This window comes from Panthera onca, chromosome X (genome assembly GCF_046562875.1).
Source record: "Panthera onca isolate mPanOnc1 chromosome X, mPanOnc1 haplotype 2, whole genome shotgun sequence".
NCBI classification, from domain to species: Eukaryota; Metazoa; Chordata; class Mammalia; order Carnivora; family Felidae; genus Panthera; species Panthera onca.
Window position 1 is genome coordinate 34,820,646 of NC_138357.1, and position 27,951 is coordinate 34,848,596.

The 27,951-nt window shown below is 39.7% G+C and overlaps 1 protein-coding gene across 3 annotated transcripts in view; it reads left to right on the plus strand.

Moving 5' to 3' along the window:
* The first annotated feature begins 3,289 nt into the window (after positions 1 to 3,289).
* The window catches only part of LRCH2 (leucine rich repeats and calponin homology domain containing 2), a 99,898-nt gene continuing 75,236 nt past the window's right edge, over positions 3,290 to 27,951 (plus strand). For 2 of the 3 annotated variants that reach the window (XM_081793518.1, XM_081793520.1), the window contains exon 1: positions 3,290 to 3,691. In XM_081793518.1, coding sequence (XP_081649644.1) covers positions 3,340 to 3,691 — 352 coding nt within the window. In that variant the 5' untranslated portion in view covers positions 3,290 to 3,339. The remainder of the gene's footprint in view (positions 3,692 to 27,951) is intronic. The other variant, XM_081793519.1, reaches the window with a different exon arrangement.

Here is a 27,951-nt window from a genome sequence, read left to right on the forward strand (position 1 = left end):
TTGTCATTTGCCAGTGCTTTATTTGATAGAGGCTGCATATTTTGTTCAAAATCCCTTGTTTTCCTTCTGTAATCTTTGATATGTGTCATCTAGTCCTGGTGATTTATCAACATTTGTTTTCTTTTTTTTTTTTTTTTTAAGTTTATTTATTTGTTTTGAGAGAGACAGAGCTCAAGCTGGGAAGGGGCAGAGAGAGAGAGAGACAGAGAGAGAGAGAGAGAATCCCAAGCAGACTCTGCAGTCAGTGCGGAGCCGGATGTGGGGCTCGAACTCAGGAATCCCTGAGGACCACGACCTGAGCAGAAATCAAGAGTCAGACACTAACTGACTGAGCCGCCCACGTGTCCCTATCAACATTTGTTTTCTCAGTTTGGCTTGGATAATGCTGACCATTGACTGCAATTTAACCAATGGCTAACATGTCCATATCAGAAATAACACTGAAGTGGTAATCATTGTAAAATATTCTCTAGTGTAGACTGATACAAAAAAAAAAAAAAAAAAAATCATGCAACATGTCAAGTATCTCTTTGCCCACAATTGTCAACAAATTAACTGATTTCTCCCTTGGCTCCTGTATTTGTATATTCCTTGTTATCTAGTTTTCTTTTTTGAGAGGGGCAAGGATATAATAAAGAGATTAACAGTTATTGAGTACCTAATGCTATACTATTACTTGCAGAGAAGAGTTGCTGGAAAAGCGTAATAGCTCATAAGTAACCTTATTTATTCCTAGAACAATCCTATGTAAAGCACAGACTGTTTTATCTCATCCATAAAATGGAAGAATAATAGGGCTTATTTTACAGGATCGTTATGAGGGCTGAAGGGCTTTGTATATGTAAAGGAATGAGACCAGTTCCTGGTAAATAGTAAGCACCACTTTAAATTTCCTTCTCCTTGTTCTTGTTGTCATTTTTTAGTGTCATTTTGTGGAAACTGAAGTACAGAGATTTTAAGTCACTTTTCTGAGTATTCCAGAGGCAGCTAAGTGGTTGGAACGAATTTCTAAATTTCATATTCTTTCCTCTAAACCTTCTCTCTCCTGTTAAATTAATGAAACAAGGAGGCCATCAGACTGAGGTGGCTCTAGTGTTAAGGCGACTTACTTAAGCCAGAATTTAAGCCTATAAATGCCTCAAGGTTATGAAATCAAAATGCTAAGGACAACCAATCACAAACAGCCAAGGAAGTTTTAAGTCACAGGCAATCAGATAATTTCCCTTCTCTGCTTCCACATTTTTTCTACTTGTCTTTTCCCTGGCTCCTGTTGGCCGAGATACTTCTGGTGTGGTACTCTGCCTAATTTAAGTCGATGAGTGCTCAGATCAACTTTTAACATTTTAAAGTATGCCTCAGTTTACCTTTTAACACTCCTTATGGCCTTGATATTTGTGTGAAAGAGCTCTGGAATGTGTTATTTTGTCCGATTGTCTTGTATATCTAGCCAACTTTGCAGGCTTCCTGCTTTTTGTACTTAGACTCTCTTTTAATTCTTTGAAAGATAGTTCTTTTTTAAGAATTAATTTTTATTTATTTTTGAGAGAGAGAGAGAGAGAATGAGCGAGCACGAGTGGGGGAGGGGCAGAGAGCGAGGGAGACACAGAATCCAAAGTAGGCTCCAGGCTCTGAGCTGTCAGCATAGAGCCTGATGCAGATCTTGAGCCCATGAACCGTGAGATCATGACTTGAGCTGAAGTCAGAGGCTTAAGTGACTGAACCACCCAGGCGCCCCAAAAGATTATTTTACTTCTAAATTTGGTTGTACATGGCCATTTTCACTTGATGGGTATCCTGATCCTGAAGACCTATTTTTCCTGGAGTCCAATACATTGTTTTAAATAATGTCAAAATTCTTATTGGCTGATTATTAAGAGTTCCTTTCCTAATCTTTTCTCTGACTAATGACTTTAGTTTCTCCTCCTACCCTTCTTGATTCTGGAAGTTCTCAATTAATACTTGATTTGAATTGTGATATAAAGATGAGATATAAGGTACAGCATCCCTTTCGGACACCAGTGGGTTTAAATAATTTGATTTCACTTGCTAATTCATCGTAGGGTCTGATTCTCAGTTCTCTTCCTTCTGTGGGTCATGCATATGGCAAATGTAATTTCTGACAACATAGTTTTAATTAGCCTGTATGGCCACAAAGCAATTTAGACAAGTTGTTAATTTCTCCTGCATTTTTCCCCAAAGTAGAGCCAATGGCAGATAAACTTTTGTGGAGATAGCTCTAAGAAAATGAGATTGTTAGCAGATTGCTCAGATTGAAATGGATGTAAAAGAGATGCATTGGATATTCAAATTAATGATAACCGAATATGTCCAAACATTCTGATAGGGTTTTTTTTTTTTTTTTTTTTTGGTAACTTTACTGACTATTCATGAGAAAGACTTGAATACTCTGAGTGCAGGTAGAGAGTGGCCTGAATGGTTGGGTTCAGGTTCTAAGAATGACCTCCTAAAATCCAAGATTGATTAGCTTGTTATCTTCAGTGTTAAACCTACAGAATTCCACCTAAAACCAAAACCTTCATTTCAAAAATAAACTTTAAGGTTGTTTAACGATCAAAGAGTTTTCCATCAGCCATACTGACATGATGAGAAGAAACCTGAGATATTTTGGAGATCTTGGCACAACTTCAAAGAGTGATAGAACAGCATGCAGAGAACTTTTCCAAGTTTTGGAAGGCAGCAGTTTGGCTGGGACCCACACATACTTGAAAACATTTAAAAAGCCGTTTCCTATTTTGGAAGTCTAAATTATATGGCAAAATTCATATATGCTTAAAACTCAATTCTGCACCAGTTTTCCTCCCCAAATGCCCCTCCGCCGTTTCTCTCCGTGTCAACACTGGTAAACAATTCCTGAGGCATGTGCGGTAAGCGTTTCAATAAGGTGGCTGAGAGCCCTTCTGAATGCTGTTTCAATATATTCTGAAACGAATCCCTTTCACCCCGATCTGATATATTTGCCTTTGTTTTGCAGAGGGAGAAAGGTGAAGCAATTTCCAGATTTGGAGACCTACTGCTAACTGACCTGTGTTTAAGCTGGTGTCGCTTCGCAAGATTTTGGTACCCAAAGCAGCGGAACCGAGATTTAGCATCCTTCCTCTGAGCACACATTTCTTACAGCAAGCCTTCTGCACGTTTGAACACCGTCTCTTCTCTACCCAACACCTCCTCCCAGCCCGCCCCCTGGTTCCTTCCCACCCTCAACCTCGCCCCCCCCCCCCAGCCGCCACCCCCCCCAGCCTGCGCATGCGTCCTAAGAATCCCCTACACTCGCGGCACAAGCTGAGAGTATTGTCGGGGGCTATTCTCTCTCCCAGGAACATGGCGGCGAGTCAGGGAGGTGGTGTTAACAGTGGGGGCGGCGGTTGTGGTGGAGGTGGAAGTAGCGGTGGCGGTGGCGCAGCCGGAGGGGGAGGTGGCGGAGCCGGAGGGGGGGGAGGCGGCGGCGGCGGCGGGACCCTGGTGGTGCCCATCCCGGTACCGACTCTTTTCGGTCAGCCGTTCCCCAACGGGCCGCAGTGGAACCCGGGGAGCCTGCAGCCTCAACACACGGTGAGGAGCCTGGACCGGGCCCTGGAGGAGGCGGGCAACTCCGGCATCCTGAGCCTCAGCGGTAGGAAACTCCGAGACTTCCCCGGCAGCGGCTACGACCTGACGGACACCACCCAAGCAGGTGACAGGACGGGGTGGGGGGCGGGGAGGGGAAGCTGGGCTCGGATGGAAGAGGTGGGGGGAGTAGGTGGCTGCGTGGCTGCGTTGTTGGACTCTGCTGGTCTGGGCGGGTTCGCGGGGGCGGCGAGACTGACAAAGTCGGAGCAGCCTGTTCTCCTGAATGTGAGGGGGAGAGGAGGGAATGGTGGCGGGTGTGTGTGTGTGTGTGTGTGTGTGTGTGTGTGTGCGCGCGCGCGCGTGCGTGTGTGCTGATTGAAGGATGTATGGAAACCGGGCGGGATGTGAGGGGTGAAAGAGCATTATTGTTAAAGCGACTTTGTCCAGTAAGGAGTAGGGAGGGAGGTATTGACACCTTTCTTAATGCACTTCTTCCAACTCTCCTGGATGTTCCCATCTTTCCCCGGACGGGTTAAAAAAAAAAAAAAAAAGAAAAGACAATACATAAAATCACAATTGCTACATATTCTTTAAAGGCATACGTGCCTGTAAGAATGGCATATTCCTTTTCGTAGTACAGCGACAGCAGCATTGCCACGGTTTTCTTGTGTTCTTATTTTGTGTGTGTGTGTGTGTGTGTTAATCATCCGAGAATATTCTTGCCTTCTTGTCACGTATGCCTGTAAAGACTGAGATTTTTCATTTTCCTGGTGTTGAGAAGGTAGTGGTGGTTAAATTAGTATTTGCTGCAGTGGCAAATGAAATCATCAATCACTAACGTGTCTGGTTACTAGGGGAAAGGATCCTTCTTTTGAGTTATGTTAAGAGTCCTAATTTTTATAGCAGAAATAGCCAAAACATTGAAGGGCATTTTTGAGAGACAGAATGAACTCTGTTCTTCAGGGAGTTGTGGGCTAATGGCTTATCATTTTGGTTGAGAAATTGGCTATTGTAATGTTCTTCGTACACTCTCTGGTACTCTTTGTTGTGGATGGCATTTTTTGTTATGAACATACTCTCTCTCCCCTCTGTCTTATAAATCAGTGCTGATTATTTTAAATGTGTTTTGGTTTGATGAAGGGTTTTTTGCTTTTCATAACCTTTACATTTGTTAGCTATTTTTGCTTTGCTGAAAGAGATCATGGATAAAATTATTTTAATAGATGTAATTTTGAAACAGTACAGCAAGTAAATTCGCCCATAATGAGAGGTAATAAAAGGCCTCTTATTTTCGGAGTAACACTATTTCAGTGTGTTCAGTTTCTGGATATTAAATTTAGATATGTGTTTGGAGGAGGGTGCAGAGAGGAGGAAAACCTAAAATTGAAGGCTTCCGCCCAGTGTTCTCTTAGGAATTACCCTAAGAACTCTGAATGCGTAATCGATCGCTGATTCTGTATTTTGGAAAGCATGTTTGAGTATTTACTCCTTCACTCTGAACACATTTCATAAACAATATGTTCACATATTCATGAATATATTGGCAAACTATTATAGTACTTGGTATGTTCTTCAAAGGCTTCAAGAAAAATGGTTTCAGACTGCATCATTATGAGGCTACACTGTTTTGCTTATTGTGCTTTATAACCTGTAAAGGATCTATCTGTAGGACAAAGTTGGAGCATCCTGGCTTGGCGTTCAGGGCTTTCACTGTCTGCTGCAGTTTATTGTTGTGACCTTATTACCCCAAACACTCCTACATAGAACCCTCTGTTCCGACCAAGTCAACTCCCTGTTCCTCAAATGTATTTAATGAATTTTCTGCCTCATGTTTGTTGAAGGTCACCCACATGCTTGGGATTTCTTCCTTTACTCCACCTATTTAGTTTTGTTCAAGCCCCAGCTTTTCCAAGAAGCTGTCTGTGACTCCCTGAGTCCATAGCAGTCTCCCTGTTTTTGAGTCTTTATGGTACTTACTGTCTTTACCACATACTTGCTAGTGCTGGCCTTAGTTTCTTTTTATGTTTGTGTCATGTGGTCCCTGAGAAGATGGGGAGCTACTTAAAGGCAGGGGATAGGTCATTTCCTTGTTTCGTCTTCTCTTTATATATTGCTTATATCGTACTTGATAATATTTTTCATACGCATCAGTATCATCTTGTGTGCTTATAATCTTTAGCTTTTAAGCCTTCAGTTGGTTTTCTTGAGGCGAGCTTTTAACACAAAGCAGAACCGTATTTGTCGTTGGCAAGCATTCATTTGTCATAAACTTTATTGGTGTCTACTGTAACACAGAGGGTTTGAGATGATTCCACCTCATTGTACTTTTTTTTTCAGTCGAATGCGTGTTCCTTGTGGGAACCCTTCCAGATTTAAATGAGAAATTTGTGAGTGACTCATTTGCCGTTCATTTTTGACAAAATTCAGTCATGAACTATTTAGGGGCAATATTTTTGTATGTTAGGGGACTAGTATTCATTATGTATAAATGAAGGCGGGTACACTGAAACTGAAGAAGAATAGAGCACGTTTGAGATGATACATACACACATACACACGCTCATACATGCACATATGTATACATACAGTATCCTCCGTTTGATGAAAACAGTTCTGTTTGTTGGTATTGTTACACTTGAAATGACTCTCAGTGGGATAATGTTTCAGAACCAAACTCATTAGTTAGGCAAGCATATCATGGTTTATTGGATTGGGAGGAGACTGGAGGAAGGGAAAATAGGTAGGAAGGTATTCTGTTAATCTAGGTGTGAGGTGGTGAGAATCTGGGGGTAAAACTAAATAGGATAAGAAGGGAAAATTGATAAATTTCAAAGGAAGCAGGGAAGGCTTTTTGTATCATTTTGCTGTTTCTCACATATACATCCACAAGACAAGATAGACCTGTGGTTCTTCACCTGGGCTGCACGTTAAAATCACAAGAGAGTGTTTTTTAAAAACCCTGGGCCCCACCCCAGACCAATTAAATCAGAATCTCAGGGGCCAAGAGGCTCGTTTTTTGTTTTGTTTTTAAAGTCTTCCCAGATGATCCTAAAGTGTAGTCAGGGTCCCGAGAAACTCTAAAATAGCTCATTTTTAAGGTACTCAAGAAATTCTGTTTAAGTGAACGAGAACATGGATAAGAATGTAGTGACTAAACCAAAGTCACTTGTCAAGAGGGTCAAAATCAAAACTAGGAGCTATGTATTCAAGATCTAGTTCAGTATTCTTTGCATTTTATTTTATTAGTTTTTAAATACCTAGGAATAAACTTTTCTTAATGTTTATTTATTTACTTGGGGGGCGGAGAGTGCCAGGGAATGAGTGGGGGAGGGGCAGAGAGAGAGAGAGAGAGAGAGAGAGAGAGAGAGAATCTCAAACAGGCTCCATCCCTGCTGTCAGCGCCAAGCTGCCTCAGGGCTTCATCTCACCTTGAGATCAGGACCAGAGCCGAAATCCTGAGCCGAAATCAAGAGTCTGATGCTTATATATGACTGAGCCACCCAGGCGCCCCTCAGTATTATTTTTATTAGACTTGGTGAAGCAGAGACACATTTTTTTCCCATTATATCATGCCTCTAATGAGTAGAAACTTACAAGAAGCTATAGTTTCTTCAGTTTATATTTGCACTGGTTTATATTTAATACTGTTCAATAACTTTGCGTTAAGAAAATAGTGCCCCCAAAACACGTAGCGGCAAAATCTTGTTTTCTCTATTAATAGTCTTGCTGTGAGGGAAGATGGATAGTTGGTAGCCATTCACCAAGTTTGTTTTTGATGTTTCACTACCTTTTTTGCATTTCTGGTGTGTGTTCTTCACCTGGCCCTGCCCGCCTGCTCTCCTTGTTTCTTTTCCCCTCTTTAGCTCACTCCCCTTCTTCTGCTCTGATGTAGCCCAAAGCTAACTAATTATGCAGCCTTGTCAGGAGATGAATATTTAAAAGGGAGAGTTTGCTAATTTACTTGAATCTTCAATTGGTGGTTTGTGCTCCTGACCTTTTTGAATATGTCTGCCTTTGAGATTCTTCTTGGTTAAAGTCCTCGTCTATATAAAGACATAAAAACAGGGATGAGAAAGCTGGTAATCCATTTCAGGAAAGTAGCTGACTCTTGTTGTAATGTCTTGTCTTCCACGGTCTGTAGGTAGACTTGGCAAGGCACAGGGAAATTACCTAGAACTTTTTCGTCTCTGTGGATACTGTGATAATTTGTTGACCTTAAGACAGCTTGAAAATTATTTAATAGCCACCCAAACAAATCTTGAGGCTTTTCATCTTTGACTTTGTCACCAGTGCTACAAATAAGTCTCAGCCTACTTGCAGCTGCTCCCCCTGCTTCTTCCTACCCCTTTATGTCCATAAACAATAGGTCTGTGAAACAGAGTTAGGAATTCTTACACGCATCAGATCGTGCTGTGTCCCGGTTGATCACATGTTTTCCTGTAAACCTGGAGTCAACTGTACTATTTCCTACATGTGCTGGTTCACCCCTTCAACTGCGGGGCATGTGGTGCATTGTATCAGGTTGTACCATGGAGCCAGATAAATTCTGCAGCATCTGATTGTAGATGAAGGTCCTCTCAGTGCATCCAGTGGAATGGACCTGCGATGGTGATTTTGTGGACTGATTCAGATATCTACTTCGCTTTATGTAATACGTGTCTTCCTGGAAAATTGGACGTGAAGCACATTTTTGACAGTTAACTCATCGCTTACTTGCTCTAGATTGAATTTGAGTTGCTGCGCCTTGCAGCGATTTATTGTATTCAGTGATGAATTCTTCTACAGCATAAATAGGTGCCCCTAATTGCTCTCTTTTGTAAGTTCACATTTTAAAATAAAATGTCATCTTAAATTGGAGGGTATGTTCGTCATTAAAATATTACCATTTATATAGTTCTTTATAAATTTCTAAGCGCTTTCATGTACATTATACTATTGTATCCTAATAATAACCCTGTGAGCTCGGCAGAGTATACATAGTAATTACTCCTTGTTGTAGTGAGAGGTTAAGTGATTTGCCCAAAGCGAAATGGCCAGCGTATGACAAAGTGTGGGTCAGAGCCTAGGTTTTCCGCCGGTAGCACTCACCATTCCAGTGTCATTTCTGTTGTGACACATTCTGCCTTTATAATAAAGCTCTCGTTCAACTAAACACTCTACTAATAGAGTATTTATTCTGGAGAATGCTTACCTAACTTCATAGGTTATATAATTTTCGCTCGTGGAGCAGTGTGTTTTGTTCTGTGTCGCGTGATAGTTGCTTAGCTTGTCGTCATGCTTCTCTTTCTGACGGTTTTAGAAGAGATTCATTAAGAAAGCCTTTATTGAACTCCAACTTTGGAAACATGACTAGCCAGTACAAAAGAAAAAGACGTGGTTCTTGTCCTTGAAGGGTTTGTAACATAGTAGTTGAATGTGTACAGGACTATGTGTGACAATTATAAAAGAATAGGTGTGCCTGGCTGGCTCAGCTGGAGCTCCATGTTAGGTGTAGAGATTACTAAAAAATAAATAAATAAATAAATAAACAAACAAATAAATAAACTTAAAAAAGAAACTTACTAAAATATTCATAAAAAGGAAAAGAATTATATGAGAATATTCAAAATTGTATGCTTTTATAAAATCTACAAATAAGTGATGTGAAACTGTGTCATAAGGCTTCCTTTTAGTGGGGGTGAAGTTAGTTTGAGAAAGCTTCCTTTAAAGTTAGATGTATGCTGAATCTTGCGATAAACAATCAGCATGGGATCAAGTTATGGTTAGGTAGGAAGGGCAGTTGCAGAACTTCAGGGGAAAAACTGTTATGAACACAGAGTTGAGAATAGACACTGCGTGTTAAGGGCAGATGTTAACCGAAGGTTTACTCTGTATTTTCGCAAACATACTAAGAGACTGAGAGGAGGAAACTGGTGGAGAGTTTGGTGTTAAAATGCAAGAGGAGGAGGAGAGAGGACCTTTATTTGAGGGCGAGGGAAGGCAAGAACAGGGTGGGGAGCTGTTAGCCATGGATCGGAGAAGTAGCCTGACTAAGGTGCAAGTGAAGTTAGATGTCTGGGGACGCTAATGTCTTAACTTTTAATCATAAAGAATTGAGGCAGTGTCATCAGGGAAAAGGTTGATGAGCGTAGGAAAAGGTGTTCAGTAGAGCATAGTGCTTTAAGGAATCAATTTGGAGAAGAAGCCACAGTTTAGAATTAGGACTGTGTGGTAAGCAGCTAAATTAGTAGCTTTTGGAAAATATGAGCTTATCATATTTTATGAAAAAACATATATACTCTGTGGCAGGTAAAAGAACAGAAGTGGTTGATCGGGATATTTCGGAATTGGATTTATAGGGACACTTTGCTTAAAGTTTAAAATTTAATACTTGGATTTAGATGATCTGTAATACAAACTCTGAAGCATTTATTTGTCATCAAAGCATAAAGTGGGACAAGATCCAGAAGTGTACGGACAAAATAAAAGATGATGCTTGGAATACTTTTCACAAATAAAATATATTTCACCAATGGAAATAATTGAAGACTTGCAGCTTATTGATTCCCTGGTACGTAGTATTTGTTTAATTTCCAAGGCACTGTGAAACTGTGCAGAAGGGCATATCATTCTCCTAGACCATCCCAACAGCTCACTCTAAGGGATGCTTAAACTGTGTGATACCCATCCTTTATTCTACAAGGTTTTTATTTTTTTAATTTTAATTTTATTTTTTTTGATGTTTTATTTATTTTTGAGAGAGACAGAGACAGAATGCGAGTGGGTTGGGGCAGAGAGAGAGGGAGGCACAGAATCCGAAGCAGGCCGCAGGCTCTGAGCTGTCAGCACAGAGCCCGACGCGGGGCTCAAAGTCACGAGCTGTGAGATCATGACCTGAGCCGAAGTCGGACGCTCAACCGACCGAGTCACCCAGGCGACCCCAAAGTTTTTCATCATGACCTAGAGGGGAAATCTTTTAGTTCTCTCTGTTTTGTTACACTCTGGTATATTTGGGTACTTCTTGAATCATTTTAATACTGTGGAAAGTTTCAGAAAGTTTTGTCTGCTTCCCTTTATAGAAAGGAACACCTTACATTCCAGGGAACCATTTAATATAATAAAAGCTGTACCAGTCAGTTTTATTTTATTTTTTAAAAATGTTTATTTATTTATTTTGAGAGAGAAATAGAGGGAGTATGAGCAGGGGAAGGGCAGAGAAGGAGAGAGAGAGAGAGAGAGAGAGAGAGTGTGAGTGTATCCCAGGCAGGCTCTGTGCTGTCAGTGCAGAGCTGGACACAGGGCTCGAACTCACGAACTGTGAGATCATGGCCTGAGCTGAAATCAAGAGCCGGACGCTTTAACTGACTGAGCCACTTAGATGCCCCTGTACAAGACAGTTTTATAATTGTAATTTAAGTTTATGTTTAGTCTCACTTAAAAACTAGTGCACTCAAGTCTTCTAAAGGTCAAGTTTTAAATTTTAATCTTTACATTTCTCCTGTTTCAAATAAATTGTAAGTTGACAGCATTCCACTTACAGAATATCAGTGTCCTGTAATGGGTAAACAATGGCTGTTTTCTAATGTATTTTTTGATACGAAAAATTTTAAAAGTTGTTTTTTTCCAAGTAAGGACGTAAATCTAATTTTATGTACTCTTGTATGATTTTTGACAGAGATTTTTGTCACTTTACCTTTAAATTGATCACTTCAGTCTTTTTCAGTAGAATTTTATGCATAATATTAGGGATTCAAGATGACAAAAGACAGAAATAAAATAACTGCAGCATAAACTTTTATTTGAACTCTACGGAGACTAACCAGTTCTAGAACATTTGTGAATTTGGATTGCATTCAAAAATCACTTCATTAGATGGTTATGCCCCAAAGAGGCTCTAGAATGCACAGCCTAGAATTCTTCCTTTCTCTTTTTTTTTTAATCTTTATTTTTGAGAGACAGAGAGAGACAGAGCATGAGCGGGGGAGGGGCAGAGGGAGAGGGAGAGACAGAATCTGAAGCAGGCTCCAGGCACAGAGCCCGACGTGGGGCTCGAACTCACGAAACGTGAGATCATGACCTGAGCCGAAGTCGGACACTTAACCGACTGAGCCACCCAGGCACCCCTAGAATTCTTCCTCTCTTAAAAAAGTAATTACAATATGTAAATCCTTAATACTTTGAGCTATTTGGTTGGGGATGTCTGTGTCAGTGGGAAATCAATTGCTTTTAGGGGTACCTGCCTGGCTCACTCACAACAGTATGTGACTTTTCATTTTGGGGTCAGAGTTCGATCCCCATGTTTGGTGTAGTTAAATAAATAAAATAAATAAATAAAAACTTAAAAAGAAATCAATTACTTTTAAAGATATTTATAAATTAAAAATAGTAAATTGGACATAGATAACTTTTTTTTAAAGTTTATTTATTTATTTTGAGAGAGAGAGAGAGCTCAAGCCGGGGTGAGGCAGAGAGAGAGGGAGAGAGAGAATCTCAAGCAGGCTCTGTGCTGTCAGCGTAGAGCCTGATGCAGGACTTGAACTCACAAACTGTGAGATGACCTGAACTGAAATCAAGAGCCAGATGCTCAATCAACTGAGCTACCCAGGCACCCTGTGAACATAGATAACTTAACCTGCCTTAATATGTAAGAATGGATTTGTCATGGGGTACCTGGGTGGCTCAGTCAGTTAAGTGCAGACTTTGGCTCAGCTCATGATCTTGCGATTTGTGAGTTCGTGCCCCGCGTCGGGCTCTGTGCTGACGGCTCGGAGCCTGGAGCCTGCTTCCGATTCTGTGTCTCCCTCTCTCTCTTCCCATCCCCTGCTTGCACTCTGTATCTCTCTCTCTCAAAACTAAATAAACTTAAAAAAATAACATTTGTTTTTTTTTTTATTTAAAAAAATTTTTTTAAGTTTATTTTTTGAGAAAGAGAGCACACAAGTGAGGGAGGGGGCAGAGAGAGGGAGAGAGGGAATTCAAAGCAGGCTGTCAGCACAGAGCCCAATGCGGGGCTCGAACCCAAACTGAGACATCATGACCTGAGCCAAAACCAAGAGTTGGACACCCAACCAACTGAGCCACCCAGGTGCCCCAAAGGAACATTTGTTTAAGAAAAAAAAGAATGGGGTTTTCATATCTATTTTACCTATATGGACAAGATTGTAAAGTTGCTGCCTTAAAGGAATTTATGATTTCATAGTGCTATGAAATAAATACTTATTTGTACTCACGTATCTACTGTATAGGCTAGATCAATTGTTCTCAACCAGGGAAGATTTGCGGTAGAGTATATTTAGTAATATCTGGAGATGTTTTGATTGCCACAACTTTGGAATGCTACTGACATCTAGTGGGTAGAGGCCTGGAATCCCCTAGAGATCCTGTAGTGTATAGAGAGGACTGCCACAGTGCAGGTTCAAAGAGGGAGAGGTGACATCTGATTGCATTGGTAGAACATCAGAGAGGGCTTTATAGAGGATATTGGAGGTAGGGGAAAGGATCAGATTCTATAGTTACTCATGAAGAGGGAAACTACATAAATATTGACATCTTAGAGTCTCTTCAAACTCAAAATATATTTAAAAAATCAGCTCCTGGGGTGCCTGTGTGGCTCAGTTGGTTAGGCCTCTGACTCTTGATTTCAGCTCAGGTCAGGATCTCCTGGTTCGTGAGATCAAGCCCTGCTATTGGCACAGATCCCGCTTGGGATTCTCCCTCTCCCTCTTTTTCTGCCTCTGCCTCCCTCGTGTGCACGTTCTCTCTCCAAATAAATAAATAAACTTAAAAAAATAAGTTAAAATACCAGCTCTTGCTATTGACCTTAGGCCCCCTGGTCACCCAGACCATAAACTTGGGAACGATTTTCGACTCTTCCCTTTCCCTTCTATATCTAGTTAGGAACTAAGGCCTGTTGGGCATAGCCCTTTGAATAGCTTTCAGATCTCTTTCCTTCCTGTCTATTTTCGCCGCTATTGTTGTAATTCAGGTCCTCCTCCCCTCACCTTTAACTGGACTTATCAGCACTTTTCCTGAATGATCTCTCTCTGCCTCCTATATGCTTCAAATCCAATTCTTCACACTGTAGCCACAGCACTGTTTCTAATATGCAGATCTGATTGTCACTCGTAGCTGCTAACACACCTTGGAGCCAGTAAGCTGGCTCCGTAACAATACCTTGCTTATTCCTTGTCTTGAATATTTAAAAAAACGTTTCAAAAAGCTAACGCATACACTATGCTCTATACGACTGGTAATTTTTGTATTACTTAATATTTATCTTTCATTGTGTGACTATACTATACTTTAGTCACTTTCTCTCTGATGGCCATTTGGGTTGTTGCCACGTTTTTGCTCTTGTGAACAGTGCTGCTGTAAGTATTATTATGTCTCCTGTGGTGCACGTGCAAGAATTTCTCTTGCGTATACACTTGGTAGTGGAATTTCGGGGTTATGTGGCATGCCAGCGTTCGACTTGAGACACTGCCAGATTGGTATAAAATTTACATTTCTTTTGGGGCTCCTGGGTTGCTCAGTTGGTTGAGCATCCAGACTCATGATTCAGCTCAGGTCATGATGCCAGGGTCCTGGGATCGAGCACTGTGTCGGTCTCCACGCTGAACGAGGAACCTGCTTAGCATTCCCTATTCTCTCCCTCGCTCCCTCTGCCCCTCTCCCCTGTGCATGCGGTCTCTCTCTCTCTCTCTGAAATGAAAAAAAATTACATTTCCTTCATCATGTATGAGAGAGCCTATGAATCCAGATCTCCAACACATAGTATTGTCAGATCTACACATTTTGGCCAAATGAGTTTAAAATGGTGTTTCAGTGAAGTGTTTCTTGGTATACATTTTTCTGATCACGAGTGATGTTAACATACCTTCAAATGTCTTTTTGGCCATAGGTGTTTCCTGTACTGTGAAATAACTTTTTGTGTATTTTGCCCCATTTCTATTGGTTGTTTGTCCTTTTCTTACAGAATTCTATGAGTTAAAAAGAGTATTCCTTACACTACTCATTTGTCAACTTTGCATATTGTGAATATTTTCTCCTAGTTTATCACTTGTCTTTTTGCTATTTTTTTAAATTGTTTTTTTAAAATTTTTTTTTTTTTTCATAAATTTGTGTGAGAACAGAGGTCTCACTTTTTTTTTTAATTTTTTTTTAATGTTTATTTATTTTTGAGACAGAGAGACAGAGCATGAACAGGGGAGGGGCAGAGAGAGAGGGAGACACAGAATCTGAAATGGGCTCCAGGCTCTGAGCTGTCAGCCCAGAGCCCGACATGGGGCTCGAACTCACGGACCGTGAGATCATGACCTGAGCCGAAGTCGGCCGCTTAACCGACTGAGCCACCCAGGCGCCCCTGTTTTTTTAAAATTTTTAAAAAACATTTGCTTATTCATTTATTTTGAGAGACAGAGAGAAACAGAACACAAGCCGGAGAGGGGCAGAGAGAGAGGGAGACACAGAATCCAAAGCAGGCTGCAGGCTCTGGGCTGTCAGCACAGAGCCCGACGCGGGGCTTCAACTCACGGACCGCGAGATCATGACCTGAGGTGAAGTCGGACGCTTAACCGACTGAGCCATCCAGGCGCCCCTCTTTTTGCTTTTTAAGAAGTCTTTTCATGAGCAAATGTTCAAAATTTTAATACAGTCAACTTTGTCAGTGCTTTATAGTTACTGCTTTTTGCGTCTTGTTTTAAGAATGTGTGAAATATATTCATCTACCTTTTTTACTAAGAGTTTTAAAGGGTTGTTTTGGATGTTTAAGTTCCTAATCAATATGGAATTGATTTTTATATAATAGAATGAGGTCCAGTTTCATATTTTAAGACACAGATCTTTTTTTCCAGATCTATCTCTGCTTACTCCTTTTCTTTTTAACATTTTCTTGAGTTATAAGTCACATAACAAAAATTCACCCATTTAAAGTATATAGATAGTATAGGGGCACCTGGATGGCTCAGTTGGTTGAGGGTCTCTTTTTTGTTTGTTTGTTTTTTAGTTTATTTATTCTCAGAGAGAGAGAGAGAGAGAGAGAGAGATAGAGAGCGAGCACAGCAGGGGACAAGAAGAGAGAGGGAGACACAGAATCTGAAGCAGGCTCCAGGCTCTGAGCTGTGGGGCTCAAACCCAGGAACTGTGAGATCATGACCTGAGCCGAAGTCTGACACTTAACCAACTGAGCCACCCAGGCACCCTGAGCGTCCGACTCTTGATTTCAGCTCAGTTCATGATCCTCGGGTCATGGGGTTGAGCCCCGCATCGGGCTCTATGCTGAGCAAGGAGCCTGCTTAAGATTCTCTCCCTCTCCCTCCACCCCTCCACCACCCCTGCATGCACGTGTGTGTGCCTGCAAGCTCTCTTAAATTAAAAAAAAACAAAATAAAAAAAATTACAGTGTATAGTTTATTGATTATTAGTTCTGCACCCATCACTACAGTGTAATTTTCGAATATTTCCATTGTGTTCCCCCAAAGCCCCATAACTATAAGCAGTCCCTCCCCATTACCCTCTCATTCCCCTCATCCAGACTTAGTTAACTGCCTATCTCTTTTCTGTCTCTATAGAATTAGCCCATTCTGGACATTTCATATAGATTGATTCATAAAGTATCTGGCCTTTTGTGACAGATTTATTTACGATAATGTTTTCAAAGTTCGTTTATGTTGTAGCATGTATCAGTACTTCATTCCTTTTTAAATCTGAATAATATTCCATTGTACATTTTATTTATCCATTCATCAGTAGATAGACAATTGGATTGTTTCCACTCTGGCTGTTTATTATAAATAATACGGCTGTGAACACTGATGTACACGTTTTTGTGTACATGTCTGTTGTCACTTTCTCGTGTATATAGGTAGGAGTGGAATTCCTGAATCCCATGGTAATTCTATGTTTAACAATCTGAGGAAATGTTAAATTGTTTCCAAAGTGCTAGCGCCACCATTTTACATCGTGAGGATTCTAATTCCTCCACCTCCTGGACAACACTTGTTATTACCTGTATTTTTGTTGACAGCCATCTTAGGGTGTGAAGTATAATCTCCTCATGGTTTCGATTTGCATTTCCCTAATAACTAATGCTGTTAAGCATCTCCTCATGTGTATATCTTCCTAATGGAAATATCTATTCAGACTTTTTGCCCGTTTTCTAATTGGGCTGTCTTATCTTTACTGAGTTATAAGAGTTTTTATTTTTTTAATTCCGTACATAAATCCCTTAACAGATATATGGTTTGCAAATATTTTTTTCCTATTCTGTGGGATCTCTACTTTGAAACACAAAATTTTGAAATTTTGACAAAGCACATTTTATCTATTTTTAGTTATGTTACTTGTGCTTTTGGTGCCATACCTGAGAAACCATTGCCTAACCCAAGGTTATGAAGATTTACCCTTATGTTTTTGTTTGAATTTCATAGCTTTAGCTTTTACATTTAGGTGTATTGTCCATTTTTAGTTTTTTGTGTATGGTGTGAGATCAGGGTCCACCTTTATCCTTTTGCATGTGGATATTTGGTTGTCCTAGCACCATTTCTCGATAATAAATTTCTTTCCTCATCTACTTGTCTTGTCACCTTTGTTGAAAATCAGTTGATTGTAAATGTAAATGTTTATTTCTGGACTCTCAATTCTACTCCATTGATCTTTATTTCTGTTTTATATATACATATATATATATATATATATATATATATATATATGTATATATATATATATTTCTGTCCTTATCCCAGTACCACGCTCTCTTGATTTCTGTAGCCGTGTAGTAAGCTGTGTCTGAAGTTTTATAACCAGGAGGTGTGAGTCTTCCAGCATTGTTCTTTTCCAAGATTGCTTTGGCTGTTCTGAGACCCTTGCCTTCTTGTATAAATTTTAGGATCAGCCTGTCCATTTCTTTAGAAAATGCAAGTTGGGATTTTGATAGGAATTGTGTTGAATTTCTAGATCACTTTGGGGGAGTTTTACTGTCTTAATATTAGATTGTCCAACCTGTGAATATTCATGTCTGTAAAAAATTAAAAAAAATTTTTTCCTAAAACGTTCATTTATTTTTGAGAGAAAGACACACGGCATGAGTAGGGGAGGGGCCGAGAGAGAGGGAGACACAGAATCCCAAGTGAGCTCCAGGCTCTGAGCTGTCAGTACAGCTTGAACTCACAAACCACAAGATCATGACCTGAGCTGAATTCGGACCCTTAACCGACTGAGCCACCTGGGTGTCTCAAATGTTCATGTCTTTTGACTTATTTATAGTTTTCATTTCTTTCAACATTTTATAATTTTCCTAAGTTTTTATTTTTTTTGGATTTTACTGTAAACAGAATTTTTCTTTTTTAAAGTGTACTTGTCATAGAATATTAGATTAGTTTCAATTCTACAGTGTACTGATTTGACATTAATAAACATTACAAAATGATTACCATGATGTGTAGTTATCATCTGTCACCCTACAAAGTTATTACAGTACTATTGACTATATTCCCTATGCCACACTTTACATTCCCGTGACTTATTTATTTCATAACTGGAAATTTGTTCCTCTTAATCCCCATCACCTATTCTGCCCATCCCTCCTCCCACCACCAGTTTGTTCTCTGTATTTATGTTTGTTTTATTTGTTTTGTTTTTTAGATTCCAAATATAAGTGAAATCACAAGGTATTTATCTTTTTCTGCTGACTTATTTCACTTACCATAATACCATCTGGTTTCATCCAAATTGTTTCATATGGCAAGATTTTTTTTTATGGCTGAGTAAATATGGAAATTTTTTCTTAATTTTGTTGTGGGGATACTCATTGCTAGTGCATAGAAATATAATTGGTTTTTATATACTGACCTTTTATCTTGCAACCTTGCTGAACTAGTGTCTTCATTCTAATAGTTTTTTAATGGTTCAGTAGGTTTTTCTGTATACAAGATCATGTCATCTGCAAATAGAAATGTTTTGCTTCTTTTTTTTTTTTTTTTTTTAATCTGGATGCTTTTTACTTGTTTCTGACTTAATTGTCCTGGCTAGAACTTCTGGTAGTACAATGTTGAGTAGAAATGGTGAGAGTGGAAATTCTTGTCTTGTTCCTGAATTTAAGAGGAATGCAGTCAGTCTTTCACCATTGAATATGGTGTTAGCTCTGTTTTTTTCATAGATGCCCTTTATTAAGTTGAAGAAAGTGCCTTTTATACCGAAGTTTTTGAAAAATTTTTTAAATCACAGTAGGGTGTTGGATTTTTCAGATGCTTTTTCTGTGTCTGTTGAGATGATCACATGGGTTTTGTCTTTTACTGCATTAATATGGTATACTTACATTGATTGTTTTTTTGTCTAGTATACCCCCCTTGCATTCCTGGCTTACTGCTCTTCAAGTTAGTCTTTTTTTTTTTTTTTTTTAATATTTATTTATTTTTGAAAGAGAGAGAGAGACAGAGAGTGAATGGGGGAGGGGCAGAGAGAGAGGGAGACACACAACCGGAAGCTGGCTCGGATCTGTCAGCACAGAGCCCAACATGGGGCTTGAACTCACAAACCATGAGGTCATGACCTGAGGTGAAGTCAGTCGCTTAACCGACCGAGCCACCCAGGTGCCCCTCAAGTTAGTCTTATACTGCCCCCAGACTCCACAGTGCAGTCTCCCAAACTACATGCTGTTCCTTGACGGTATCATGCACTTCTTCTTCTTTTTTTTTTCTTTTTAAGTTTCTTTTGAGAAAGACAGAGCACGAGCGGGGGAGGGGAAGAGAAAGAGGGAGAGAGAGAATCCCAAGCAGGCTCCACGCTGCCAGCACGTTAGCCTGGTGTGGGGCTCAAAGTCACAAAACTGCGATCGTGACCTGAGCTGAAACCAAGAGCTGGACACTAAACTGACTGAGCCACCCTGGTGCCCCATATCACGAGCTTCTAGGTTTCCGTGTTTTTACCACCTACTGTTAAATGTCCTTCTCCTTCTTTTCTACCTTGTGAATTCCTATTGATCTTTTGTATCCCAGATCAGGTCTTTATTTGTTTCCTGTCCTCTCATCTTCCACATATAGTGATTAATCTATACTTCTGTTATAACAGGTGTGATCCTTTATTGCAATTAATATATTTCCTTTGTTGTAGCATTCACCATCAATTTAATAACTTTTCTGGAAAGAAAACTTCCACAATAAGCACACACGTGGATTTCAGAAATGTTAACATTAGAACAAAACGGGCATTATAAAATCAAAGAAATATGGCATTTGTTTACATTTCCTTTTACTGATTTTGGAGTTATTTGAATGTAGTTACTTTGCTGCCACTCCGGCACTAAAGTAGAGTGTGTGGTGCATAGTAGGTGTTTAACACATTTGTTCAATTAAGCATACTTCTTACCCTGAATGCCTTTTCAGTTCTCCCATAATTTGTCTCTTTCTTTTTCCTCTATATTTCCCACTACTCATCTGTGTACCCTGTTCTCCAGTCAGATTGGACTTCTCATTGTCTCCCTGATGTTGTTTTAATTATTTTGTTATTGAGGTACCTGGGTAGCTCAGTTGGTTAAGTGTCCGACTTCGGCTCGGGTCATGATCTCGAAGTTCGTGAGTTCAAGCCCCGTGTCAGGCTCTGTGCTGACAGCTCAGAGCCTGGAGCCTGCTTCAGATTCTGTGTCTCCCTCTCTCTCTGCCCCTCCTCCAGTCACGCTCTGTCTAAAAAAATAATTGCTTTGTTATTATTTAAAAAAATGAAAAACTATTAGAAGAAAAGAAATATGTTTATTTTTTATTTTAGTTTTTGAAAGTAGGCTCCATGCCCAGCGTTGGGCTTGAACTCACCACCCTAAGATCATGAGTTGTGTGCTCTGCCGGCTGAGCCAGGCAGTCACTACAAAAATAAGTTTATTATTGCTTCATACGCAGAAATATGATTATTTAATTTTTAACTATTGAATATTAGCTATAGTTTTTTTAAAGTTTATTTCTTTATGTTTTTAATAACCTCTAGACCCAGTGTGGAGCTTGAACTCATGATCCTGAGATCAAGAGTCATGCTCTTCCTAAAAAAAAAAAAGCGTATTTATTTTATCTATAGTTTTTGTATATTGTTATATTGTAGCATGGGATATGTTTTTATTTTATAATAATTGACGGCTTTTATTTGTTTGTTTGTTTGTTTGTTTGTTTATAGACTGTATGACCAACATAGGGCTTGAACCCACGATCCCGAGATCAAGAGTTGCATGTTCTACCAAATGAGCCAGCCAGGTGCTCCACAGAATAGTTGACTACTTTTAAATATTTAGGTTAACTAATAAAATTGATTTCTGAAAACTGTGGTAGACTCTAAGTCTAAAGTTCTCTTTTGGTCAGCAAAAGAGCGGGATGCAGGATTAAAGTGAGAGATGGCTAATGTCTGGAAAAAGACAAGAGCCCCAAATAAGGGTCCTTGCCCTGTATTTATTCAGATCAGAAGGCTTACAAACGTGATGGGCGTGCACAAAGAGACAAAGGAACAGTGAACATTAACTTGGGGACATGAGGGAAAAGGGGGGTTTTGAAGATACACGGTGTTTGGGGTTTGGGTCAGTTACAAAACAAAATCCTGGTGCCCGGCAGATGGGCAGATGGTTGTTGAGGGCAGACAGGTGGTGCTGTGCTTGTTTATCTTAGCTAGCCTAGGGGATGAGACAGATAGGGGGAATAACCTCAGGGTTAACAAGGCACCTTTTCTTTTGTTAACCATCTCCACTGTGGGCTGCTTCGCCTGCAGCACAGTGGTCCATAGTCCAGTTCATCAGTTTACCTAACTTGGCCCTTCCCTCCTGTGAAAGCAGTAGTACTAAATTGCTATAGTACTAAATTGGGGGGCATTTTGGCCCCGCATGCCTGATCTGGTTTACGTCATATACCTTTGTATTGGGAACCTTCGCGCCCGTTCCTATTTTGGGTTTTTGCCCCTCTCTCTCTATTCTGGGGGCTCTGCATCCCCTCTCTATTTTGGGGTGCCTTTACACCTCCCTGTTCTTAGTGTGCCAATCTGGTTTACCCAGACTCGGGTGTGAGCATCCTATGGCTTTGTATTTCTTTGTGCCTTGTTAACCCATTGGTGTAAGCCCGGGGGATTCCTAAGCCCAGCCCCCACAGAAAATATTGAATTATAAAATGTTTTGAGGATTATTATGTTGGTTTAACAAATTCTGTTTTGAAAATTATATTGGTAGATGAAGTCCCGTAAAAATTGGGAGATAAATGCACATTTTATGATTGGATTTAGCAGGTTTCTTGGTAGTATAGCTCTAAATTGTTTAAAACTATATTTTTTGCATGTCGTGGTCTAGTACTCTGTTCTTACATGATTCGTCTGTCGTCCTCCATTGGCCTCAGGCAAAGCTAAGGTCTACACTTACGAGTTGCAAAGTTTATCATCCTCAGTAGGATCAGAGCTTAAAGGCCCTCATAAACAAGTCTTTATATGTTCAGTGCTTCTCTTGTAAAAAACCTCATCACCTCATCGTTGAATTTTCTAAACATTTATCTGTGTGATGTTGCCATAAAAGTCTTCCCATTATAGTCTATTGTACAGTCTTCTTCCAAATTGTTCTTCCTGAGTCTTCCTTATGCCAGTGTTCATTGAAGAAAAAATTTTATAACATTTTTTATGACGGCCTAATAGTCTATTGTATGAATGTACCGTATTTTATTTAACCATCTTCTACTGTTAGAATTTTAAGTGACTATTTAATGTGAGTAGACAGCCAGGTGCAATTGTATTTTTGGCTTTAAATTGCTTGCCCCGAGAGGAATTTAAATGCTTTGAGGGCAGATACAAAAATTCCCTATAGTGTTTGGTTCGGTGTTGTGCTTCTCTGCAATGGTTGTCAGATTTCTGGATTTATAATCGTGGGGAGGAGCGCGTCATGGTATATTCTTTTATGTACAGACTTCTTGTTCTTTTTTACTAAAAACTAGTGGAATGGCTCTGCCACGGTACCTTGGTGATCTTGCACGTTTCCTCATAGTCCACATAGGCCGGGCTCAACCACGGTCTGACCCATATCTTGGGGGAAGACTCCTCCCCGGTACAGGGCACAGAGACAGATGACGTGAGGTCATTTCTTATCCACCTCCCTATCTCGTGGGAGTTTATTATCTTCTTCTCTCATTTTGGGACGTTGGACATCCAGGTATAGCTGTGAGCATAAAAGTGCAGAGCTGCAATCCAGGCTAGAATTGACGTCTCGAGAACGGGCGGCCCACTGTGCCTGTGGTCTGTGACTGTGGTCTGTCACTGTGGTCTGTCCCTCCCTCCAGTTTGGTTGTGTCCTGTAGGACTTGAGACGTGGGGGACTGATAGCGTTCCTACGATGCTTTCTCTGTTAGCAATAAACTGCCTGTGAATTCACTCGGTCTTACTGGTAGCTGCCAGTGTGCTGCTCTGTAGGCGTTGCTTGACCACTTACCACGAACGGATGGAGTCTTCTTTGGCCTGGTTTGTGGAATTTGTCATTACTTTGTAATTAATGTGCAGTAACTTGCTTTTAATTTCCGCATGCAGGGGCGCCTGGGTGGCTCAGTCGGTTGAGCGTCCGACTTCGGCTCAGGTCATGATCTCACGGTCTGTGAGTTCGAGCCCCGCGTCGGGCTCTGGGCTGACAGCTCAGAGCCTGGAGCCTGCTTCCGATTCTGCGTCTCCCTCTCTCTCTCTGACCCTCCCCTGTTCATGCTCTGTCTCTCTCTGTCTCAAAAATAAATAAAAAAAAAAAAAATTAAAAAAAAATTTCAGCATCCGATATTTTAGTGCTTTGTTGTGAAACAGCTCAAGTAAGCATGATCTTTGCTCTCTAAATACAGTACTTTTTCTTAAAGAGCACAGTATACTGCCTGTAAAATTCCTCATAATCTGGATTCATCAAAGATGAAGCAGTTAGTTTTATTTAGGATGGTTTTGTATCTATTTAGCTTGCTCTTGGATTTGTTGTTGTTGTTGTTGTTGTTTTTAACCCTCCTCAAAGACTACCTTTTTTAAAAAAGATAATTCATTAGCCATTCTTTTGACACTTGATCTTAATCAAAAGGCTGAGAAGCGGTCATTAGCCTCTTTTTTTTAAGTTTATTTATTTATTTTGAGAGAGACAGAGTGTGAACAGGGGAAGGGCAGAGAGAGGGAAAGAGGGAGAATCCCAAGTAGGCCCCACGTGGTCAGTGAGCAGCGCCCGACATGGGGCTCGAACCGGTGAAACCGTGAGATCATGACCTGAGCTGAAATCAGGAGTTGGTCCACTTACGGGGCACATGGGTGGCTCGGTCACTTGAGCCTCTGCCTCTTGATTTTGGCTCAGGTCATGGTCTCGTGGTTCATGAGTTTGAGCTTTGCATCTGGTTGCATGTTGGCGGCGTGGAGTCTGCTTGGGATTCTCTCTCTCTCCCTTTCTCTCTCTCTGTCCCCACCCCTGATCTCTCTTTCTCTCAAAATAAAAAGATTAAAAAAAAATTAACAAAGAGTCAGATGCCTAACTGACTGAGCCACCCAGGTGCCCTTAGGACTACTTTTTTTTTTAAGTTCATTTATTTATTTTGAGAGAGAAAGTGCAAGTCAGGGAGGGGCAGAGAGAGAGAGAATCCCAAGCTGGCTCTGCATTGTCAGCACGCAGCCTGTTGCCAGGCTTGAACCCATGAACCGTGAGATCACAACCTGAGCCGAAGTCAGACGCTTAACCAGCTAAGCCACCCAGGTGTCCCCCCCTGCCCCACCACCCCAGGACTGCTTTTTGAAAGTAAGCTCTACTTTATGAGTACTTTTTGAGCCCAATGTGGGGCTCAAACTCATGACCCTTTTTAGATCAAGAGTCACATGCTCTACCTACTGAGCCAGCCAGGTGACCTCCCCCGCCTCTTTTTTTAAAGAACTACTTTTGTTTTGGAATCCAAAGCCTACTCTTCTGGGGAGTCCATTTGATGCAGACTGTTCTCTTATTACATTAGATTTTTCTTTTCTCATGCAGTAGGAAGCTACTAAGGTGTCTAAATTAAGACAAATAAAAAGTATACTGTATAAACATATCCTATCTCTCTGTCTCTCAAAAATAAATACACTTAAAAAAACAAAAGAAAAGAATTGACATGAAAGCATGATTTTGCCATTAAAAGTTGCATACTTCCCTGGTAATTTAATAAATTATGATGTTTAGTAGAGTGTCAGTATAACATGACTCAGCGTCATGTTATAGATGATAACGTGTGATAGATGCTTTGTAGGAGGTTGTGGTAGCAGGACCAAGTTGTGTCCCATCAAAAGAGAAGATTATATATAATACCAGCCTACCAAGCCTGTAACTGTCTGCACATACCATTTTAATGAGTGGGATGTATATGGTTAGAATTCAGTTTACCTTGTGTAGTCAGTCGAATACCTTTAAAATCGTATAATGTTGTGTTTTTCTTATAACAGAAACGTTTATTTATTGTAGAAAACCTGGAAAATAAAAGCATAGGGAAGAAAATACAAAATACTCCGCATTCCACCAACCTTGAATAAATATTAACATTTTGGTATATTTACTTCATACTCCCACACTCCCTACCTTTATATGTGTATGAAGGAGCGTATAAAAGGTACTTTCTAAAAATGTACCTTTTTAAAGGAAACGGTTCATACTGTGTATACAGTTTGATATTTAAAATGCTCTAGTTATTTTGTGAGTATTCTTATTTTCGTATTAAGGAATTAAATTAAATTAATTAAATTAAATTTAATTAAAATTCAATTAAATTTTTAAAGGCTGCAAGATCTTCTACTTTAAGGATATACCATATTTTACTTAGCCTTTACCTACTGTTGGACATTTAAGTTGTTTCTAATTTTCTACTGTTTTAAATAATCCTTAAATGTACATAATTTCCTTTTTTTAATTAAAAAGTTTTTTTAAGTTTATTTATTTTGAGAGAGTGCGGGGAGGGGCAGAGAGAGAGGGGGACGGAGGATCCAAAGCGGGCTCTGTGCTGACCGCAGACGGACCCATGCAGGCTCGAACTCAAGAAATGTGAGATCATGACCTGATCCGAAGTTGGACGCTTAACCGACTGAGCCACTCAGGTGCTGCCAATGTACATAATTTCTTATGTATCTTTATTTGGTTTCAAAAATTGCTAGAGGTTGATTTCTTGGATCAACGGGTATGAACATTTTTCGGGACCTTGATTCGTATTGTCAAATTGCCTTCTAGACAGGTTATCTCATTTTGAAATCCCATCAGTGGTGTATGGAAATGCCTTGCCAATACTGAGCAATACCTTTAAAAACCTTTAAATTTGATGAGTGAGTTATGGTATCTTATTCTTTGCATTTCTTTTGATTGACAGTGAGGTTGAATATATTTTCATGGGCATCTTGGTCATTGATAATTTTTCATTTTTGATTCTGTTTATATCTTTGGCCCAGGTTTTACCTATGAGCTATTGGAATGTGTGTATACATATATATATACACACACACGTGTGTGTGTGTATATATATATATATATATATATATATATATATACATTGCTTTTTTTTTTACTTCAGTTTTCCTTTCTTGTTATGTCACTAAATCTAGAAATCTTTTCATTTTTGAATTATTCCCTTATTTAATGCTTTGAAAGTCCTTCCCCATTCTAATAGTGACTATTCACTACAGTGTTTTTCTGGTTTTTTTTCTGGTTCATTTTTATCTTTTTCCTCCATCTGGAATTTATTTTAGTAAAAGTTATATGATGAGGCTATAACAGTTGTCTTTTGAAAATAAAGGTTTTCCAAGAACCATTTAATAAATAATACTGCATAGATTCATAATGCCAAATTTACAGTAGAATAAGTCTTCATAAGGTTTGAAGTATAGTGTCATTTTTAAACATTACTTTGATGTTGGAGTGTCATTGCACGGTTAATTAGTCGTTATTTCTTGGCGAAACTAAAACACTTCGCAGGATTTCCTACAGATAACTGCATGGAGCTGCCCCCTCCCTTTTTTTTTTTTTTTTTTTTTTTTTAAATAAAGTCTCATACTTCCACGTGGCCTAATAGTTGTATGACTCACAGTCCTTTTCTCACTGAGCATGCATGTAATCTACCCTCTGGTTAGCAGCTGTGGTTTCTCCTTGTAGCATCTGTTTTTGTTTGCACCCTTACTTCTCAAAGTGCCTGTGCTCAAAAAGAGCTTTCCAGTGTTGGTTGCTGTAGGCCAGTGAGGTCTGCCTGTTATTGTTTCTCATAATTGTTGGCTTTAAAGCATTTTTCCTTCGTTTTTTTTCACATATCTACTTGACCCCTTTTTTTTTTTTCTCTCCACTGTACTTACGGTTAGCAATTTAACTCACCACGGAGCTTAGAAATTCTGTTACCCATACGTCTTACTCATTCAACAAGGCTTCAGAGTTTTAGATGGACTTTCCATTATCTTGTCCCGAATGACAGCCCAACACCCTTCTAGGGAATACTGAATCAAGAAATCACCTGTCTTTGCAGAGGGCATCTGTTGAAAGCAGATGCCAGAGCCACGGGGTTGTCATTTCCCATCAGGCTCCAACATCAGAGTCTCTGATACTTCAAAGACACTCTCCATTCTTGCATCAACAGACAGCTGTGATGCCTCCTGGTTTCTTGTTGCTTTTGTTTTTAGTCCTGACATTTCTTCTAGATGGAAAAAGAGGTAAGGAAGCGTTCATATTTGAGAGCATATTAATGAGATTTTACATACTGTAACTGCTTACATTTGAGTAATATCAGTTACCAAAGGGCACAGAAAATTTCATTTAAAAATTTTCATATTAGGATACATGCTTTTGGGTTGGTTTTTATCCACACCCTAAAGACATAGAATTCTGGTACATATTTTCCATGTCATAAGAACTGAATATAATGATCAATTTCTATCATTTTATTTTGTATCTTTATTAGCATATATATATATATATATATATATATATATATATATATATATCACTAAGCGCAAGTTGGTAATTTTCCCTTCATTTCTATTGTTTCTTGGGATTTTAGGTTTTTCATAGAAGATTCACTCCTTTCCAGTATCTCTGAGTGAGTGAGGAATAGTAAATAAGTGACTTTGGCGATGTTTTATAGGTAGTAATCAGTAGAATCAGAACATTCAGATCCAGTTTAGTGCTCAGCTGCTAAATAGTGGCTACCTTTCCCTTTTCATGCTGTCAGTCTTTGTGTGAACTTTGAGATATACTCCACGAATGGTATAGTACTGGGCTCACCACAACAGCTTTATAAAAATTACAATTTGAGTAGAACTAAGTGGGTGTGATTCTTTTTGCATAGCTTCTTTCAGTGAGTTGTTATTATCTAAGTAGATTATATTTGGTGCTAGAGTGAAACAATAATTGGGATTACTTAGGGTTGGTGTCTGACTGGGCTTTTTACCTACCTTAACACCTAGTGC